Source organism: Tinamus guttatus, unplaced genomic scaffold (genome assembly GCF_059628265.1).
Source record: "Tinamus guttatus ecotype Peru unplaced genomic scaffold, ASM5962826v1 Tinamus_guttatus_pri_ptg000602l, whole genome shotgun sequence".
Taxonomy (NCBI): domain Eukaryota; kingdom Metazoa; phylum Chordata; class Aves; order Tinamiformes; family Tinamidae; genus Tinamus; species Tinamus guttatus.
In genome coordinates, this window is record NW_028289136.1 from 7,289,879 (window position 1) to 7,312,223 (window position 22,345).

The 22,345-nt window shown below is 43.9% G+C and overlaps 1 protein-coding gene across 2 annotated transcripts in view; it reads right to left on the minus strand.

Moving 5' to 3' along the window:
• The window catches only part of RAB6A (RAB6A, member RAS oncogene family), a 35,961-nt gene extending 15,928 nt beyond the window's left edge, over positions 1 to 20,033 (minus strand). For both annotated transcript variants that reach the window (XM_088535016.1, XM_088535017.1), the window contains exon 1: positions 19,742 to 20,033. In XM_088535016.1, the coding sequence (XP_088391142.1) occupies positions 19,742 to 19,811 (70 nt within the window). In that variant the 5' untranslated portion in view covers positions 19,812 to 20,033. The remainder of the gene's footprint in view (positions 1 to 19,741) is intronic.
• Between the last annotated feature and the right edge of the window lie 2,312 nt (positions 20,034 to 22,345).

Below are 22,345 nucleotides of genomic sequence, written 5' to 3' on the forward strand. Positions count from 1 at the left end.
AGACATGCAAGAAAATCGAACGCTTGAGATAAGAGAACAGGCTAATCCAGAGGCAACAAGAGGAAAAAGCACAGCTAAGAACAACAACATACTGCACAAAACCCATTGGGGGAGTTTTATTTTCAAAGAAGCCCCCAAAAGGAAGACGTTCACACTTGACTTGGTGATCTGCATGAACCAGTATTCAGGATTATTTTTATATGTGTCAGCCAGAACTCCCAACACAGAAATGTTGTATTGACGTGATTAAAGGAGGGGTGTTTTTTTTCTTTTTTTTTTTAATCCTCCTCTGTATTTCACTGTCGTGTAATGGAGATTTTCCCCCGTTCCCCCCAAAGCAGTACACAAACCTCATTCATTGTGCTGCAGAGCCAGCTGCCTGCATTCATTTGGCAAATTCTCAGCGAGATTAAGTTTATTCATAACCAAAGCTGAGCAACTCGGAGGACAGCATCAAATCCAGGCGCACAGAGCAGAGATAAAGCGAGAGTTGATGGGGTCTGACTTAAGCTGTACTAACTCAAGGCTACAATCACAAAATATTTTACCCTGAAAGATTTTTCACTGATTTCACTTGTGTTCTGCTGCCAAACTGCTTTTATTTGGCCATTTCTCTCCTGATATGAGATGCCAATGAGATCCCACCAAAGGGCTACCTGATGCAGTCCTGTCTATCTGTCAGTGCCCAGTACATCTAAAAAGCCAGAAGGAAAGTTGCAGAGAATGAAATGCCTTGAAAACAGCCTGAAATGCAAGCAGAGATCTGCTCTCGATAAGTATCCTCCTTTGCAATGCGGAAATATGAAGTCTGGTTAAAAGAAAATCAGATTTCGACTATTTAACAAAATGTATTCCCAACCTAATTAACAGCACAGGGTGTAAGCTATAATTTGCTCGTTTGCACAGATTTGCTCCTTCAAGAAGACTGTTAGAAGATTAACTGTAAATATGCAGAGAGGTAAGAGGGAGAAAAAAGAAAAGCAGACCTGGAAAAATAACAGGCAGGTTTTAACAAAATGGTTTTAGTAATCTGAGATATCCTGTCCTTTTCTACTGAGAGCGTATTTTCATTTCCCTCCTCCCAGGTAATTCACTTTTCCAATTTTGCTGGGTTTGCTGCTCAGTTAAAAGGAACCAACCATCACGCAGATCTGCAGGGGCAATGGGAGTACCTACAGCAAATGCAGCAGCTTTAGAGAGTGAAGAAGGACCCTCAAGTCAAACACCCGCTGACAGGCGACTCTGCTGCATCTCCTCCCGGCGCTGCTGTCGCGTCCGACTGTAGCCACGAGTCGTTTGACAAATGGAATTAGCAGCTTCGTTACTGCACTCGACAGGAACTGGGGCCAGGAAGAACCTGCAGCTAACTTGCTGATGAAAACCATCTACGCATTTATGTGTTTCTTTATCCGTCAGGACACTTCGGGCAAGAAAATAGAAGGGATTCTGCAGGTCACACACAATGAGGAGCTGCAAAGAGGTCTGAGCAAACGAAAGGCAACAGCGGAGGAAACCGAGGGCTGCTCTGCTAACAACAGACCCCAGCACAGCGAGGTTGGTGACAAGGATGCCACCAGTTGAGGCTATCGCAGCAGGAAAGCCACAACTAGTTGGGAGTTTGGGGGGCAATTTATGTATTTTTTATGGCATCTTCCATAGGTGAGTGATTCCAGAAAGCCAGACACAATCGATAACATCCTCAAACCGCCGCGCCTGGCGTTTCTGCGCCGATGAACCGCTGCCAGTCCTGAATTTCTTTTCAGGTCACCACCCACCCAAACATAACAAAGCTTCTATTTTCCCTTTTAAAAATACATAATTAAAAATCATTGATCCAACCCTTCCTCTTCCTTTCTTCTTTTTCCTCCCTGAATTAAAACAGAGTGACAGATCAGGGCAGTAAAACACAGGCAAAACATCAAAACTCCCTAGCTTAAGATTTTTCAGGATTTTTCCCTGTCTTTGAGGGGATGCATCATCTCTCACAGCCCAACTCCTCTCTACGCATGATCTTCTTTAAAAACATCTTATATATTATTAAATATTAATCAACCTGGAGGTACAAGGGATTTGTGGAATCCCAAGATAGGCCTCAACCACATCAAGTGCATCCATCTTTTTTTTTTTTTTTCTCCAAACTCAGATCATAACATTGGGTATTACCCGGACTCAGGGTCAGTAGAGCTGTTATGAAGCCCTGAACACAGGACATACACAGATGTGTGTGAACATCTGGCTCGGATGTTGCTCATGTTGTATTTCTTTTTCAGGTGAGGTGCTGGGGGCTTTGATCCTTTTAATAAGTCACCCTTTCACAGTCACACACAAGCCTGGGAACACCTTCACTCCACGTTAAATAAAATAGAATAAAATCAAGAGCAAGGCCTCAAGCCAGAAACCAGAACATCACAGAAGCCTTTCAGCAACTGAGGCAGGCCCAACATTAAGGAAAAAGCTGCATTTCCAAAAATCAAAAATTTCTAAGGAGACCATAAGCTAGATACACGAGCCTAAAAGGATGGTGGAAAGTGTGCATGAATATTTATGACTGTCTGGTGCAGAACAGCAGGAAGGCAAGCGAGAGAGGCGAGTGAAAAGGCCTGATGTACTGAGGAATGACACTCTGCTCCAGACAGATTCCGTCTGGGAATGGCTGGTCTCACCTGCGGCTCCTTCTCGTGTGCTGCAGCAACAGGGACACAAAGACAGGGAGCAAAGGCAGTTTTCACACTAGCACCTCTGTAAGGTGCAGGTGGCACCTTAAAGATCCGGCTTTTCTCCCCGGATGCAGCCTTTCCAACATGAACTTTTCCATGGTTCCCAGTAGGAATGCACACAGGTTTCGAAATTACACAAGGAATTTCACACCGTGCCACCTAAAGGAAATAGCAAACACATTTTTATCACAACCTAGATGTCAGAGCAGAGCAAAAGCTCCAGTCCCTGACTAAAGGCAAGGAAATCTGACTAAGGAATCCATCAGATCAGATTCCATCAGGATCCTGGCTCAAGAGCAAAAACACAAGCTTGGATACGCTTGGTATTTTAGGGAGAACCTTGCTACATATTTACCCACTGGGGAATATTCTCATTCCCCAGCCAAACCCCTACAGTTAGGTCACTTATTCCAATGCACACATCCGTATTTTAGGCCTTCAACCTGGCCATAGCGACTCTCTTCTGAAGGAATCTGCAAGAATTACAAGAATATGTTCAAGGGAATTTAAGAGGTTCTTTATTTGCATCAATAGATTTGTTAGTTCCTGCATTTTTTTAACCCTTGTAATATTACTAAAGGAGAAAAATATGAACTATCAAGGCTTTAAAACTCTACAATATTGCACACACTGGGCAGCACCAGCCTCGCTTTTCACTCTGAACTCTCCGGGCTGACTTCCCACAGGACCCGTTCTTAACACCGAGCAAAGCCCAGAGGCGAATTACGGGACAAGACGCTGGTTTTTGCCACTCCAAAAGACACAAGCTGCCACGCAGACAAGAGGAAGAGCCCTTGGGCCCTGGAGGTTCCCTGTTCCCTACCTCTTGCTAGAGGATTCCCTACTCCGCGTCGCCATCCCGGTTGGCTCAGGGTTCTATTTCAACAGGCAGCACCTCCGAGCTGCTCAGATGCTCACGCCGCCCTCGGTGAGGACGGGTGTACACTGGAATATTTCGTGTGCTGAACTAGGTTCTGCTGAACAAAATCATCTATTAGCATCTCTGGAAGCCTCTGAGCAAAGGAGAATAACTTGGCTTGCCTGGAATCAGCTCTACACTGTCAGGAGGCACCAAAGACGCGTCCTAGATGGCTGAGGAGGTGACAGATACTGCACTTCAACTGGCTGTTGAGCCTCTCTCTTGACTCCAGGCTATAACAGTGACGTACGGAACCTCAAAAATGGCTTTTTTGGGACATCTCAGCTTGGGTCCTTCAGCACAACACCTGCCAGAGCACCCTTAACGCGTCCTCTGATCATTCCTAACCCTGAGCTTGTCCCAAGCTTCATCTGTGTACACCTGAGTGCCACAAAATGGAAGAGAATCCGCGACGAGCAGAGCAGCAGCTCCTCTCGAGGACTCTGCCTTTTACATAACCAGGCCACCAAGGCGCAAATGCCACACGCTGCAGCAAACTGATTTTTACAGCTGACAGCTCGATATTGAAGGATGACTGGATAAAAATCTGCTGTGCCACCGATCTAAGCGCTCAGTGCCATATGGAGAGATTTTCTGCTGTCTCCAGGCACTTTACAATGAGCGAGAGAAGCAAAGAGTTGTCACTTGCACTTAAAGTTTGGCAGGAGCCAAAGCGAGAGGAGGAGACAAAAAAAGGTATTTTATGATTTTTTTAACCACCATTAGCCCGTTTGCTTACTTGAGACATGATTAGAAACCCCTTTGGTTTGCGAGTGCCACGTTTGCTCGAGAGAGATGCAAGAGTTAGTTTTATATGGACCTTGACACCCAAAAGAAAAGCCGAAATTGGGTTATCTGAACACTACTGTGGAAAACAAAAAACCCTTAATTGAGCCTCCTGTGGTTCAATGACCGGCGATTCAACGTTGGTCACTTGGAGATCGGCTCCTCAGCACCACCAAAGAGCCTGGTGGAAGCAGCACTGCTCATGTGTCTCCAAATCTGATTTTACAAGCAAATTTTCCCCAAATCTCCTTCCCACAGGATGCACCATGTGTGTGTTAGCGTGTTTTGACTTAATTTAAGGAAGTGATGAAGTTAAGGCACACACTGAAGCTGAGCACCAAAGGCAGAGCCTGTCAGCGCAATGCCAGACACGTCCTCCCTTTTCCATTTCGCTCTCTATAGGGTTACAGAGATCGATAAAAAATTGTGCAGACTAAACACAATTTTAATGATCTAAATTCAGTCCTTCTTTCCACTAAGCAAACCCTAATAAGGGCTGGCACAGCTAATAAAACAGTAGGGCTCTGATTATTAATGCATGGGCAAGAGTTCCCTTGGGATAAACACCATGCCTTGTGACAGCGACAAAAATACAGGCTGATAAATAGCTTCATTACCTCTTGTTTTGCATTGGTAATTAGCTTTACTTTTCCTCCCAAATTGAGAAAGAGAGGGCAGAGACATGTTTTATTTGCGCATTTGTGTCTATGGAGAAATGAAACATCGAACACGGGGCAGTGTTCCCATTTCATTCCACTTCACAACCAGTCAGTTTAGAGATTTACCATTTCTGACAGCAAATTGTGATTTTTTTTTTTTGCAGTTTACTAAGTTCCATGTTACACAAGCTCAAAACAGGAGCCTTTTCCCACCACATTCACTAAACTGCAGCAGAGAATAAGCAAGAAGAGAACAGGCAGAGTTTCAGCTTGCTTCTCGTTTTTGCACAGGCTCTTTCTGAGCCTGAGCAGCTGTCTCCCTTGTAAGGCCAGGGTTTTAATCCCGCTGGACTCCACTCCAAGTGGGAATGCCTTAATAACGAGGAAGGCAGGAATCACTCCACTACCTTTGACCACTTTAGCAGCCTGTTACACAGTTACTCTCTAAATATTAAAAAGAATAAAAACTCTCTCCTTCTGTGAAAAGGAAAAAAAAAAAAAGAATTTTAGAGCTCCAAGCACCTGTTGATTCATCTTAGTTTTGATGGATCAGCAGAATAATTTTAAGAATCAATTAAGACATAAATATGTTGAAGTAACAGTTTATGTAAGATAAAGGAACCAGAACAGTAGCAGCTTGATTACTCTATGAAGGCAGAATTAAAAAAAAATGCATAGAAATGTTACCTTCAGGAAAGCTGTAGGAGGACTCGCTTAAAAACTGGGGCTTTAGTTTCTTAAGGTACCTGGTTTGCTATAGAGGAAATATATATATTTCCTCTCTCTCTCTCCATATATATATATATATATATATAAATATATATATATAAATACATATATAGAAAATGCAGCTCAGCCATGTCATTAGCACCAGTGCTAATTTCCCTGGCCAGAGGATTTCTATAAAGGGCAACGCATCAAAACTAGAAAGAAGTTTTGATGCAATTTCTACATTCTTCATCCAATGTGATATTAGGCATCTGAGAGGCTAGGCAAGGAATTTTATGTGAAATACTTCCAGTTTTCTGTTACAGAGAACATCCTAAACCCACAGATGAAGAAACGAAAAAGGAACGATGAGTGTTTAAGACCTAAGAGGGACAAGACAAGATACAGAGGAGATAAAAGTCTCCCCAAACAGTTTCCATGCCTAACTGGTGCACAAGATGTACCCACAGGTATCAGTTCAGAAATATTACAAAAATCAAGAATCCTGGAGCCACAATGAGGATTCAATCCTTACATCCCTGCATCACATTAGATGATTCTGACACAGTCATTGGGCATAAGTCTTGGCGAGAGAATTGCAAGCAAAATCCACGACAGAACGACTACAAGTGACTGAAATCTTTCAATCTGAAGCACCTATCACCCTTCCTCTCCATCAGGACCTGCACCGAGTTTTGTTACAGCAGTTTTCTGCAGTTTAGGCCTTGAAGAACAGATTCTGGAAACTGGGTTCCAATCTACTTTGTCCCCTGCTTCCCTATGTTAGGAAGAGGGCTACCTACCATTCAGTGACCAAATTTGTTGTTAACAAAGTGTATACAGCTATAGATATGTTCCAAGATCATGTGCCAGGATGGCTATTATATTCTCAGCAGACCAGCAAAAGAAAGTTAAATCATTATCTGTTTTTATTTTAATTGCTTTAACGATCCATTTGCATCTTAAGCAAAATTTGAGCCTTTTTTTCATTATTGCCATAGCTTAATGCCCACTTTATATACAATGGCAGTTAAAGTCTGAATAGATTAATTCACTTTTGAACCATGTACTACATGCAGGCAGCATCATTCACATAATCCAGCAAAACCGAGCAAAACAGAGAGGAAAAAATACGCAAAGAGACTTTTATTAGTTAACCATTCATAAGATCCATTTTTTACATCTGTATTTTATTTCTAAATATTTAACTGGCTGCTTGTAAAGTACTTTGAAGGTGTAAAATGCTACATACCAGAGATCAGAGTAATTGAGCCACTGCGACACATCCAATTTGGTGCCTAATCCGCTCTCGAAGGAGCAGTTCTAGTAAGCACAACTGCTGCTCTGCACTGAGCTCTTCTTGCAAAAAGGACTGACTTTAAAGCTCCTCTTCCTCATCACACAGCCCACAAATTTCAAGCCCACAAGTTTTTTTTAACATTTGCCACCAGAATTAACTATATTCATGACTTGTTTCCGCAGGTATCTGCGTATAAATCCTCAAAACAGAACAAGGTTTCCCATAAATGGTGTGAAAATGGGATAAACTAAGAAGAATAAGCTAATGCAAGAAATGCTGTTCCGGATTCTTCGGAGTTTATGCCATTTTGGTGACATTTCCCTGCAAAATTACCTCATTCATTTTCTCCACAGTAAGGCAGCGCAAAGAATAACATCTGTTTATCTGCCACCAGCTGTAACAAATTTTTAAATGTGAGCAACATAATAAGGTAACCAGGGAGATTGTTCTTTCCTATACAAAAGTGCTTAAATATTTTCCGAAACCCTGAATTTTTCCTTTTATTGCTCATTCTCCCCAAGACCGAATATTAATAATGACAATTGTAATATATGTTAGAAACTACATTGGTGAAAATATTTCTAGTGATATTTTACCCAAAACTAAGAAAATAACTGCTAGCTAGGGTATCTGCTAGGAAAATGCTAGGGAAACCGGTAGGGCTTCTTTATAAATAATCTTAAATTATCTTCCCTTTCCTATTTGTGAAGGAGAACTTATTTGTGCAACCTTGACAGCATTGAAATTCCAGTGGTCACAAGGCCAATAAAGGTCTTGTAATAGCACTAATTAACATTCTCATAGGTATTCCACACTCAGACAAAATGCAATGGATGGATCCAGATGATTCAGCTTCCATTCCAGCTCTAGAAATCTCAGGGCACAAAAGAAATTTGGGGTTGCCCAAGGTACAGAAGACGAGGAACCATCACTGAAAAGACCAATCTGCATCAGTGAAGGATGTTTAGAGTCTAAGTGAGATTGGAAATTTGGGATACATCCTCAGTTTGAGTCAGAAATCCAACCTAAATTAACCAGTCTTCCTCTCAGGACAGATTTGGGCTTTCAACCAAACAAGAAGTGGCAGGAGACTGCAGGAAAGGTGACAAAAGGCGACTCGAAATTGCCCTGTTTCACTGTGGAGACATCTGAACCACTTAGCAGTTTAGTGTAACTTTTTTTTTTGCTTCCAAAGTATGTACAGTAGAAAAGTCTGAAGAGTTGGGACTATTTTGAAAAAGTGTTAACTGAACTTGTCACTACTTAAATTACTTCACTTTTCACTTTTTTTAAAGAAAAAAAAAACAGCTTTGAATGTATTAATATCCCAGACAAGAAGCTATAAACTAATTTACCCAAATTCACAGCATTTCTGTAGCAAAGCAGGCCCTGAGCTGAGGTCTTCCATATGGAAGATGGATAATTTGGGAAGCAGATTTTCTCCCATCCCTGGAACTTTTGGAAAGTGAGAAGAAAACCCTTTTCCCTTGGCTAATTCTCATGTATACAGTTTTTTTTTTTTTTTGCTTTGTTTTTTAACATATATATATGTAAAAATATATATATACATATACATATATGTATATGTATATATGTGTGTGTGTGTGTGTATATAAACACACACACATTTTTACCTCCTTAAAAGCCTTGAACTTAGGAAACTGCCACCTTGAATGGACAAACTGGTACCTGCAAGTATTTTTACTGAAGAATTACAATGGGAAGTTTGGGTGACTGGTAGGGACCTAATCTGTCAATTTACACTCAGACAGACGAATATTACCCTTACTTATCACATTCTGTGCTTTTTGTAGCTGTTGAGAGGATGAGTCTTAGTTGTTTTGAAAGGGTAGAGTGGAAAGTACCACCATCCCTCAAATCTAGGTCTGCAAGACAGCAGACTCCACTGCTATAAATTTAAGCTTCATCCTTCATACTTACTAGCTGCCCAAAGCACCTCTAAGATTGCAAGTCTAATCAAAATTTTCCATATTGTTATAGAAACTCCTATTTACTTAAAATTAGCATCCATCGACCTTGTTTTCTCTGCTCCAGTTCTAATCATCTGAGGGATGATTACAGCATCTAAGATTTGTTACTTGCAGCTGTTTTGTAGCAGGGGGCTACTTCCTACTCTCCACTTTCAAGACCTATGGGACATTCTCATTTGCCTCCACAAAGAAACCAGTCTATTTTTTCTCCCCTATTCAAAATACGTGCAGTACAGAAACCTCAGATTTGAGACTCTGAAAGCAATTTGGAGAAGTAGCTCAAGGAAGCCAGTAACAGAAAAACAGACTTGCAGGGTATCGTCTTTGTCAGCTAAAATAAACTGGGTTATCAATTATTAGGAACTGTCACTGAAGGAGCTCTAATAAAATTTCTTTTGGAATAGCTGGGAGAACTCAGTGCATTACAGGTTCATTTTTTATTTTGCAATATTCCTTTTAAAATTTCAAATTTTAGAGGTAGAAGGCAAACAAAAGCAGTTCCTCCCTGAATAACTAGCTTTTTGTTTCAGGATCCAGAAGCATCTTTGGGTTTTGCAGGTTTTCTTTCATGGAGTTCAACTCAAAATGCTTTTCTGGTTATTAATGCTGCCGTTGTCTCCATGCCTCAATACCACATAGTCATCGGTTTTGTGACTGGAGAACTTCCCAACCTACAAGATTTCACTCATGTTTCTTAGAGCCACAAGTACTTGATACCTCATTTCCACAAATCCTAGGTATGGCTGAAGCAATCCCTGCTAGAGCTATGACCACTGCAAACCAAAGGATTTATGGAGGCAAGAAGATTCCTTTAGCCCAATCCCACCATTTGGGATCACAGAATCACACAGAATAGGGGGATATACTGAGGGAGAAGGGATAGACTGAGAGAGAAGACATGGCAGAAGACGTGGAGATAAAGCCACAGGAGAAATCCCTCTTTTGCAGGGCTATGTACAAGCAACATTTTCCATAGCTAATGGAATTAATGCTAAGAAGGCAAAATCCTAAGGCAGGAGACAGCTGCGTAGGTGAGAACTCACCACCTGAGTGCACATTTCCACAGTAAAACAGCTATGGTCTCTACTTTTTTCTACATTAAACGTTATTCTGGTGCAAACTAACCCAGTATATCCTGGCATTGAGCTAAGCGTACTCATGCAGTGTTTCCACATGCTGCATGGAGCCCTTGAAACAAGATATCAGTATCTTCCTAAGTACATTTAGCCCATAGACTTACTGCTTGTTGTGCTTTTAAAGCAGCCTTCTCAGTTTCTGGAGAGCTAAGTAAGTTTAGAATCAGATAAATCTAAAGTTTCCAGAGACATAAGAGAATATTTCCTCCTGTTCCTTCTTCTCACTGCTACCTCTCCTAAGATTTTGCCCCCTCACACAGCAGTAGTTTTTAACCTTGCTGGAGGAGGAAAAAAATAAGAGAGAGCCCCACAGAGCTCCCTCCTCAGCGATTCCATCATCTTCACATAACCTACCACCTCCTGGGCAATTCTGCAAAGACTAGGATTTGACAAGAGCAACAGGACACCTTCCACACAGGCTCTTTTCTCTCAAACCATCTTCAGATGACACATTTCTGAATTTCTTCGCAAGGAACCTTGAGTAAGATGTTAAGAGAGTCCTATTTTGATGTCCATACAGTGTGGGGGCTGAGGAGGTGACCTGCCACGAGTGCCTCCCGTGAGCTTGTGTTAAGTGCATCCTGCACAAAAACACAGATTTGTTAGCATTCACAGATGTGAGCTGAGTTTATCTGTGGAGAATACCAAGGGAACGCTCCAAAAATAACCAGTGGTGCACGCAATCCTCTCACAGCAATACTCGTAGCTTAGCTGGCATGATGCAATTCCCCAGCAACACAGGGGGAAAATATCAGAAATTAAATTAGAATGTGTAGCATATTTAATGAGCAGCAGAGGACCCTGCATTTCAGTGCCTTTTTTGGAGGGGAGGAAACAAACCAAAAAATCTAAAGCTCGAGAATGACACAGTATTGCTAAGAAGTCACCCCAGGTGCTTCAGGGTCTTGCACAAGTCCAGGCAACACATGGAGACCAATAATTTGTGTCAGGAATTCAGGGTATCCTGACACCAAGCTCCTCAACTGCAAGAGCTTCTCCTTTTGGGGAGCAAGTCAGAATAGAGGCAACACAGACACTTCAGCTCTTCTGCCTGCTCCACCTTCCCTGCACATGAAGAGCTCCAGGCTAAGAGGACAGACGTTAATCCATCAAGATAAGCAATATCAGCCTGGCACAAGAGTTTTTAAGTAACATGCAGAACCCCTAAAAATTTCCTGAGACGTAGACTCCTCTGCAGGGAGCTGAAACCTGCTGACAATAAACTTGTTTTTCGCAGCTGCATTTCAAAGATGCTTTGGAAATGGGCCAGGCAGCCTGAGGGGTCTGCAGACCCAAAGTTTAAAATTAATCTAGTAGAACTCAAATACATATATATATATATATACATATGTCTTTCAAAGATAGGAATTTGGTTTCAAATAGTCAGTGGAACAAGAATTTGGGGTTTTTTGTTTGCTTGCTTTTGTTTTTAAATTTTCATTCTAGCAAAAAAAAAAAAAAGCTACTACTAAAGAATTTTAGGGCTCAAAAGGAAATAAAAGGACGAGGGCTCACATAAGAAGTTGGTTAGGAACAGGAGACTTTTTAGGATAAAACGCACAGTTGTCATATGCCACTGAAATAACTTTTCTCCTCAAGCAGTATTATTTAGAGGCACGTAATAAATCCCTTCATACAATGGCTACAAGGACACATATGAGTTAAGTCCCTAACCTATCCCTTATACAGGCCTGCACAGAAGGTAAGTTGAGGACTTTAGGCTGTCATAGAAGCCAGCTTAAAAGTTCACCATGAGCTTTTCTGAAAACCTTGAAGAAATAACAGCAAGCAGAAGCTCCCACCTTTTTCCCCATCAAGACCTGCAGAAGAGCTGCCACCACATATAGTAAATACTAGAATTGTCACTGTTTGCCACTGGGGTTTCACATCAGTGAAGAAGCACCAGGCTGGTTTGAAATTCCTTGGGAATGTGTCATTCCGGACACTTCTTCCCCTCCCTTGCCAAGGAGCTTTTGTTCTCCCAGGGATTAGGGATTCAGGATCACTAAGCACTGGCTCAGGCTCCCACACCTTCCTAGGGAACTGTTCTAACTTGTGGCAGGCAGCAAACAAGGTAGAGCTCTCCACGTAACCCCAAATCAAGCAGACAAAGCTGCATCTTGAGTCTCTGATTCATTTTCAGCTGTGCAAGTCATACATTGAATATATCAACAGTTTAAAATATCATCCAGACAGTTCTCCAGAGAAATAATTCTCTGGAGTGAAGGACTTACTGTGGTGAATGCATCTAGTGATTAGCCTAAGGTTCCTCTTGAATTTACTCTATAATCTGCAGCTTGATGATTTGGGGAAATGCTAACCATACACTAGAGAAGAAAATCCCTCTTGTAATTTTAAAGTAAAATTGTAGAATTTCTAAGACCAAGTAAATTACCTGCTGCAGAGCAATCAGAGTCTACAGGCATAAATGAAACCAGCTGCAACCTAGCATCCCTCTGCATTCAGAGACAGAGAGGAAAATACTTTTTATGGAGCAAACCAGACAACAATTACAACACTGTGAGGCTTTTACTGAGACTTTTCAGGTCTGCTATTACACCATAAAATCCCAAGAAAGATGCAAACTTCACAGGACGCCAGCCTGTGATCTGCATCCGTTTACACGGTTTCAGGGGAAAAAAATTCCCCCGTCTCCATATCACACTGACGTGCAGCAGCAACTAAAAATATAACAGTGGGAAAGAACTATGGTCACAAAGTAAAACATATGATATTGGATAAAAGCCACTAGGATGAGTGCCTAGCAAAAGAGGCAAAAATGTAACAGAGCTAGAATAAAAATGACATTAAAAAAATGAGAGAACTGAGAGAATGGGAGCATAATTAAGCAGGAAATACATGGAGGGCTGATAATAAGACGCAGCTTGGAAAGCTGAGAAGGCATCAAAGGAACCTGGACCAACGGGTCTGGAAAGGAGAGGCTGGAAGAGACCTGCCCTGTGAAAAGCTCATTGTAAGGCATTCCTGAGGTTGGGAAGAAAGGTAAAATGAAAGCCTGGCATTCACGGGACATCTTGGGCTAAACTGTGATTTTTTTTTTAACCATTTTAATGAGGTCCTCATCCTGCATCTACCTGTTGTGCTGGAAGGCTCTCACAACTGCCCAAGGAAGCAGCTCAGCTTTAATAAAGCCATCGCAGAGGCTCTCGGGCAGTCAGAGGGGCCCGAGCGATTCGCAGCCATTTTGAGAAGCCTAGGACACAATATTCAAACGCTGCTCTAGCAGCAAACACATCAGTGCAAAAACAGAGGGAGAGAAAAAAGGTAATATAGAAAGGGCAAATAAAGCAAGAAAGGAGGATCTATCTACCGTGCTCTGGTAAAGTCAGGATAGGGTCAGAATATCCTCTGAAAGAAAAGATACTGCAGCACAGCATTTCACTGCCAATTAATTCTGTTAAAATGAAAGTTAAACCCCATTCATCTACTCGGTGCAGACTGCACCCATCAGGCAACATTCCCTGCGGATTCGGTTGCTTTTCTGAGAGAAAGCATTCTCCATTTCCCTGCATTTCCAACAGAATGCCCTCTACCCCGGCACGGAGCTCTTGCTGCTCTCACCAAGATTTATTGATCTCCGTGTGCACACTACGCTTTTGCTCCTAGCACTTACAATAAATTTTGTTCTCTCCCATTTCCTCTACCACCTCAGATGTCCACGGGATGATTCAATCACCCATCTTAGTTCAGATTCCTCTGCTAAATGTTCCTTCTGTCAGGCCATAAAGAAAAAACCCTCCCATCACTGACATGCAGGGTTTCTCATGGCCATTTTGGTGCTGGCAGAAGAGGACAGAGTCAGTAATGAGCAAATATTTTCTGCTTCTGGAGGAGGCAACGGCTTCATTAAAACAAATGAAGTGCCTGGCCCTACAAGCTGCAGAGAAACCGTGCTCAGACTATTGCAACACTGCCTGTTCCCTATGTCAAGAACATTGCGAAAATGGATTAGCTCTAACTCAAACCTGGACTGAGGAGAGTACAGGAAGCACAACAGGAAGCATTCCGAGAAATGGGATAAACCGGCCTCTGCATTAATTACAGAAACCCTGGAGTGGGTTTGCTTGCTGTAACAATTGCTGATTGCGCTCCTTGAAGTGCCATAATGGCACACAGCAAGGGTAAGAAAAATTATTATCATTTATATTGTTAAAAACACTAACAAAAAACACACTAAGTGGTCAGAATAAGCTTAAAGACACAAGATAATTGAATGGAAACTTAAGAACATTTTCTCATTAGCAGCTTTCTTGCATCCTCTGGTGACACAAGAGATTTGGCCATGTCTGAAGACAGAATCCTTAGCTGCTCACCATCATGTTCCAATCTTTGCTCGAGGCTCTTTTAGTTCTGGGGAAATATGTTTCAGATTTAAACCAAAGACTTAATTCTGTGTGTTGATGCCTCCTACAGAAGTCTGGATCAGAGAACACTACGAGCCTGCAAATCTCAGAATAGCTACGTGGCATCTCCAGGGGATACCGGCACGTAGTCAAGCAATGGAAACTCAAAGTACACCCCATCTTTGGGCGTTAAAATGGAAGCGACTACCACAAGCAGAAAATACAATATTTGTATTACCATATAATACAAATATATAATATTGTTATATTTGTATTATATAATAATTGCAAATACGGGTATAATATACATATACACACCCATACACACACATTTACTGAACTATCAGTAAGTTCACACAGGTGAAAAACATTCATTGTCTCCTAAAGGACTTGCTTTCCCAGATAGTTTTTTTTTATTTGTGGTGCACTAGGTTGCAATTGGTAAGAGCTGAATTTACCTGAAACGCAAAAAAAAGAAAATCTAACACATATTTAGTCCATCAAGTTCTAGATTCAAAATAAAATAGCTGATAGCAAGTAGCTGACTTGATTGTTTGCTGTCACTGGGCAGATATATGAGAGCTCCAAGAGCTTGATTTACGCTGAGGGCAAAAAGAAAAAATCCATCTAGTATCTGGCCCTTGCTTAAGCTCTGTAAATAAACGAAGAATAGAACTGAAAAATTCTAGTTTCACTACTGGTCCATATTTTATATATTTGTATTTTAATACCCTGTTCCATAACAGAACTCTCAGAAATGTTCTTCTGCCAAGTTTTTTTCTTGCAGGGTACTGAAGTCACAGGTGAGTATTGTAGGTTGTCTTGACAAAAATATTACAGTGCCCAAAACCACTGGGAGTTTCTGGTTACCTTCTTGGTGTGGTTGTGGTCTGTTGTTTCTGTTTGCTTTATTTGATTTTAATCAGAAACATATTAGCTCATGTCTTTGAAGGCAAGCAAGGAGGTAGCTACTTGCCTTCATTACCAAATGGTCATAGAAGAGACTTTTCATCATCAGAGGTCTAGATGAACGGCCCACAGCTGCAACCTCAGTGACAATTTCCAACTTCTCCATCTTCTGCTCAGGTTGACCTCAGAGGGAGTTCTTCACCTTTGCTGCTCTATTAGCCCCAATGTGTTGGGCAGCAGTTCTACAAATCCTGCATCGTGGGCTAAGAAAGTGCCCAGTATCACCAAACACTCCCACAGCTGCAGATACAAAAATCATTATTATACTAAGAACTAGAAATATCATTTCCTCCCTTACAAGATCACATTAGCTTCACACAGACAGACTGGAAAACCTAGAGAAGTGCAGAAAGATGCAGCTATTTTTCCTCTGTAAAAGGAGAGCCATCTCCTTCAAGATCTTACCTTTTCATAATGGATAAATATCAGAAGGCACTAGGAAGCAGGCATAAAAGTATTTAAGTCCCTTTCTCTCTTCTTCAAGACACTGTTGGAAAGGCTGTTCCAGACATGGGGAAGACAATGAACAGAATCAACATTCCAGAAGCACCCAAGCAAATGAGACAAGTGACTGACATAAAAAATGCATAAAGTAAAAATAATAACCCAAATCACTCAAGCTCCAGCCACTTGAGAAAACCAAGGCTCTAGGAAACTAACAGCAGGGAACAAGTTCATGCCCCATTGCAGCTCGCAAACCAGATGAAACTTCTTTTTGAAGACTCAAGTTACATGGGGATGGTGGCCTCCACAGAGTGCAGAGGAACCTTTTTTTTTAAAAAAAAAAAAAAACATATTTTACAATGCAGAAATGACTGCAGTAAGATACAATATGGATTTATATATATATATATATATATATGTATATATAGACTTCAATATAAACTTGCAGCATGAACCCACATGATGGAAGAATATTTCTCTTGCTGTGTCCCAGCATTCAGTTCTGCCCAAGCATAAATTGACTCATAAAGAGCAAAAGATGTTCACACGCAAGGCAAAAACTGAAGATGTTACTTAATATTTGGGTTTGTATACCATATTTACCACAAGCAACCCCAACAGAAGTGATGTATACACTAACTGATGTGACCCAGAAACAGAATTCATTACCTAACGCCTCAGGACTCATGAAAGTCACCTGACAAAATAACATCAAAGGCAGAACAAGGCTTTTTTTTTTTTCCCCATTTTTAATAGAAATATCTAATTCCCTCAGTACAGAGCTCTACCTTTTCAGTAAAGATTAACATATTTAAAACTACTAAACTGTGTATAATCTCCTATCACTGGGAGACATAATTCAATTAAGCATTGGTTAAGTATCCTTTCTGCTGGTCACTCAATGCCATATCCTTCTGCTGCAAAATAGGGAGAAAAGAAAGAAGGGAGCCAGAAAGAAGAGAGAGAAGCTTATTTTCAACTGGATGTGGATTATATTGCAGCGTGGGGATGAATCCACAAGACATGTGGGCTCTGCTGATCCACCTTGGGTGGGGAGGGCCATGGGGGACAAAAACTGTATTGCTCTGGAGCAGCGATGACTTGCAGTAAATCCCCAGAGAGGCTGCGAGTGACCTTACGTGGTTCAGCCGCGCGGAGCCCGCCCGACAAGCTGGGGAGAACCGCAGCGGCGTGTCAGCTTGCTGCCCGCGGCACCGGCCGCAATACGAGCGGACGATGCGAGAGACACTGGAGGCAGGAAGATTCTGGAGGTCGGGGAACAAGGGAAGGGATGGTGCTTTTTGCTTTAAAGAAACCCCAGCAGCTTAACGCATAAGAGAACCAGCAGCTGATGACGAGCGTAGCTGGGAAGAATCACTGCAGTCCGCATGGACACGTCGAGGTATTCAGCATACCACAATATGGCTGAGGAGAGCAGCAAAATAAAAAATAAATAAATACAGACCGCATCCACTGCACAATTTTGGTTTCAAGGAAGGTTACAAGAAGGAAATGCCTAAAAACGCACGCAGATCTTTCAGGGCAAGATACCGCCTTTGATCACACAATTGCATCTACAGCCTCTAAAGGCCATGCAGTAAATGAAGCCCAGGTAAGAACCTCTTAAGCTTAACGCACATATTTAGGGGAGAGGCTGCATACAATCAACACAGAAGGTCTCACTAACGCTGCGCTCTTTGCAAGGTCTCATTTGCCATTCTGAAGGCCTGAATGAAATCCTTACAAGCAGCAGCAGGATCTTTTAATTACAGGCTTCTAGCAGGGCAGACAACCCTTCAGCTAAATGGGACGTATATGCAGCAATTCAGTGCAACAGTTGTATAAAAGAGATGTTTTGTTTACAGAAGCTATAAGAGCTTCCAATATATTTATATGTATTTATATATACATCTGTATGTTTCCCTTCATCCTCAAAAGCAGGGATGACAAAGGGAGCTATGTGGAAGCAAACCCGCTCAGACCTCTCCTGCGGAAGGCGAGGAGCTTCCATATTATTGCTGTGATATGGAAGAACGTGATTTGAACATGGATTATTTCTGGAGCCTATGTAATGGGAGCTATTAATGTAGTAAGAAAAAAAAAAAAAAAAACACACAAAATGGTACTGAGACGGCAGGTTTTCAAGAGATCCGATGGGAATTCGGAGCAAGCCGTGGGGTGCTGTGCTGCAGTGCCCGCAGGCTGCACGGACGCCCCGAGCTCTTCCTCGCCATGGGCAGAGCCGCGTTAGCGCCGAGTCCAGTGCGGAGCAAGCCCTGAGGAATTGGCCCGATCGAGACAAAGGCGTCTGAAACGCACGTCAGGGCTGCAGACACTACCTACCTCCTCACCAGCAGCCAGAGCGCATCGATAAGCACAGCGGTCACAGTGCAGTGTGTATTTAGGAGCATTTTACAATGCTAGATCTAAAAACAAAAATAAAACAGACAAAAAAAACCCATCTCTTCCCCACATTTGAAGCTACCAACGGGAATCATTTAAGACCTTCCACTACAACCATAATGATGAGGTTGGGGGCATAACAAGATTAGAGGAAGCAGACAGCAGATGCGATGCCCACTAGAAGAGATAAATTCATGTGTAAACTAAGGGCTGCTGAGATTTAAGATCTGCACTAGATGTCTCTGACAGAAGCATCCTAAAAGCATCAGGAAATTAAAGCTTAGAAACACAGGAAAACAGGCAGGGCATTTTGCAAACACACAGGCTACGCTGTAGATTCATGCGGCCAAATAACACCTTGAAGAAAAATGGTATTTTTTTCCCCCCCACACATGACCCTTTTCCAAAAATCCTCATAAAATGGCTGGCCAAACAGCACCTCGGCGAGCGGATCAGGTGACTGAGCACCGAGAAATGCCCAAGTTGAACTCGCACTCCCGCATTCCCAGCGCCATCCAACACAAGGGGATAAAGCGATAAGCTAAAGGAAACAACCAACGTACAGGTAAAAAATCACATTAATAGCAGTCTCGCCACCAAGCGCCTCTGTATTTAAGTGCATAAACTCAATTTAAGCCACAGAGGAGGGGAGTGTTTCATCAGCTCCTGCCATGCAGGGAGCAAAGGTGGCTGAGGGAGCAAACACCCCACCCTGGCACAGGGAATACTCTGCTCCTCCTCATTATATGAAAATAAATCCTCAATATTCAGCCAGGATCATGAAGCATCTCACAAATTAACATTTTTTTTCTTTTTGGATTTAGGCAGTATTTATTTATTTATTTGTTCTCCGTGGGAAGAACAAAAAATAAAAAGGTTTAATGCTGCAGACAGAGGCCTTCAGACATCCAGGTTTCTCCTTCCCCTCCCAGCAAAGGGGGAGGAAAAACAAATCTCATTTGCCACGTTAAATATTTAGAGCGCCTCATTCGCTCTGCCGAGACTCAATTTTCAAAAATCTATTACATAGATGCATATGCAAATATATTACACACACACACATATAAATAGATATAGATAAAATATTGAGGTAGAAGGTATTAGGGGCTGGTTACTCCTTTCCCAGCAAAACCAGATGCGCTCGGGCTCAATGAATCAGCAGCTGCTCCCAGAGATGGGGCTGCCGCGGCTTAAAATAATAGTAATAATAAGGAATAAATAAAACGCTTGGGGGCCGGCGGAGACGTTGCGGGGGGGGGGGGGGGGGGGGGTGCCCGCCGGCCGGTTGCTGCGAGAACGCCGGGCCGGGCCGAACCGGGCCGAGCCGGGCCGGGCGGTGACTCACCGCTCTGCTCGCCCAGGAAGACCAGCTTGAATTTCCGCAGCGGGTTGCCGAAGTCCCCGCCCGCCGACATGATGGAGGAGCCGCCGCCGCCGCCCCGCGCTCGCTCCGCTCCCCGCGGCGGCTCTCGCTCGCTCGCTCTCTCCCTCGCCGGCTCTTCACCCGCCTCCCCTTCCCTTTCTCCTCCCTCCCGGTGCGCGGAGGCGGCGGACGAGACCGGGCGGCGGAGCGGGCTCGGCCGAGGCGCGTTCGCGTAACGGGCGTCGCTCCCAGCGCCTCAGAGGCCCCGCGCGCGCGCGCGACTGCCCCCCCTCCTCCCCGCCCCCGCTCCACGGGCGGCTCCGCCCCGCGCGCGCCCCGCCCCGCCCCGCCCCTCCTGCGGGCCGTCCAATCGGAACGCGAGGGGCGGGGCTTGCGCCCCCCTCCCGTCTCGGCTGGAGGGGTGTTCACTCTGGAGTCTAATGGTGGCCGTGCGTCTGCTGGGAGTGGTCGAAATGTTTGAGCCCTTGGGCACCTGCAGCGCGGGGGGAGTGAGGCGGGGATTCCAAAGGTGCTCTCCCTCAGGGAATACCAAAGCAGGGGAAAAGCAAAGGCACTCCCATGCTCTCCATGTGGCTCCAAAGACAGCCTGCGTTCCCCGCGTGCCTCTGAGCTGCAAGGGCATTCCCTGCACGCCCCCTCCTCTGGCGCCCAACCTCTCCTAGCACCCAGCACCCCAGCCAGACCGCCGGTCACCGCAGATGGCAACAGCACCGTGCACCCTGCCGCTGCCTAGGTCATTCCCATGTCCCCTTCCTGGGACCATGGGGGAGTCTTCATCCCAGCTCTCCGTCGCCCAGGAGGAACCTGCAAACCCTTCTGGTCCCTCAGATGAGTTTGCTAATTGCAGCCACCGCCTAAGCCTCTCCCTCCTCGCTGTCCTCCCCGAGCCTCGGCGCCCCGCGGCACCTCCCGCCTCCGCGCTCGCTCGGGCGCAGCAGGTTGCAAACCTCACACCTCTATTTTTTGCTTTGCCAGAGAAAACCGGCACCGGTTGCCCAGGCAGCCGCGGGGAGCCCGGGCACCGGGATTCAGCCATGCACGGAAACGGAGGAAGATCTCATCAACTTTCTGGATTGCAGCAATCAAACCCAGCTGAAACCAGAGCAGCTTCTGGGAAGAAGTTGGGATTTGGGCACGTTTGGCCCAATTGCATTCACACCCCTCCATCACAGGCCCCCTTCCACCATTTCTCCATGGAGAACAGGCAGATTTTCCACCATTTCTCCATGTGGGAGGTTCCTCCCTGCTCAGATGGTCATCTCCACTTTCCAAGACCAAGAGCACCACGTTTGGAAAACTTTATGAAGCAAAACTAATTTCCTATCCGCATGCTGGATTTGTAAGTGGACCACCTAGCTATAAGGTGCACATAACTATAGGATAAGGTCCACATAGCTATGGGATAAGGTCCATGCAGCTATAGGGTAAGGATTTGCTCACAGCTGGGTCACCTTTGGCCATAAATATCCTTCATTCGGCATCTCCATTTGAGACCTCCATGCTCCACCAGCGCCTCCTGCATGGAAATGGTCATTGAACTTCTCTGCTCCAGGGATTTATTCTCAGACATTAATCTCACCCCTACCAAAGCCCACAAATTCCGGAGCAAAATAAGGAAGTATTTCGAAGACCAACTGGTCTATCCTTTCTGTTTTTGATCATTTCATTCATTTTGCCTCAACGTGATTAATGACTTCTCCAAGTTTTTGCCTTTTTTTTTTCCCAGCCTTGAACTACCAGTGAACTGCAAATGTGCCTTTAATAAGGTGATTAAATTCAAATAAGTTTTAATAAGGGCATGAGCAAGAAATGTCATTTTGCTCCACACCTGTCATCCGCGAGCGCAACCCGCAGCGCTGTCTCCTGCTTAGACAGCAGAGAGGTAACCCAGACTGGCACGGAACAGCTTGAATAGTTCCAATATAGATTTAAATGCATAAATAAGTTGTATGTAAATGCTTTTCGCTTTGTTGTCATTGCAACCAGCCACGTTAGGAAGCAAGCGGAGACTTCCACGCTACCCTAGGGCAGCTTTATTGTTCTGGACAGCGTGGGGGGGCAGAAGGACCCACAACCTTCAGGATATCTAAAAAAAATCACTCAAGCATCGTTGTTGCTTCATTTGCTCTAGGCACCAGGTTGGGCCAGGTGACAGGGGAGAAATCTTGCGGCAAAATGGGAAAGGAAGGATGGCTGAGGATGGAGGGAATGATCCCTCCAACAAGGCCTACACGGCTCCTATCAGCAGATGAGGGCATTTTGGGAGGAAAAAGAGGTGGTTTAGGCATCTGTGGCTGAGAGCAAAGTGCCGATAGTGCTGCAGCATTTGCGTTAGGTGGAAGAAAAAACACAAAATCTGGAGTCTTTCGGGGAGCAATGCTCTTCTCAAGGCAGGAGAGCCCTGTTTCCCAGGCAGCCGCAGCTCAGAGGAGACGCGCAGCGTGCGGCACGCAGGAGACAAAAATTGTACACTAGAATGGCCCTTTTTGTTCTTAAAAATCCCTGCGAGATGTCAGGATAACGCTGCCATCCAGGCACAGGCTGTTCTTTCCCCGAGACATTTCG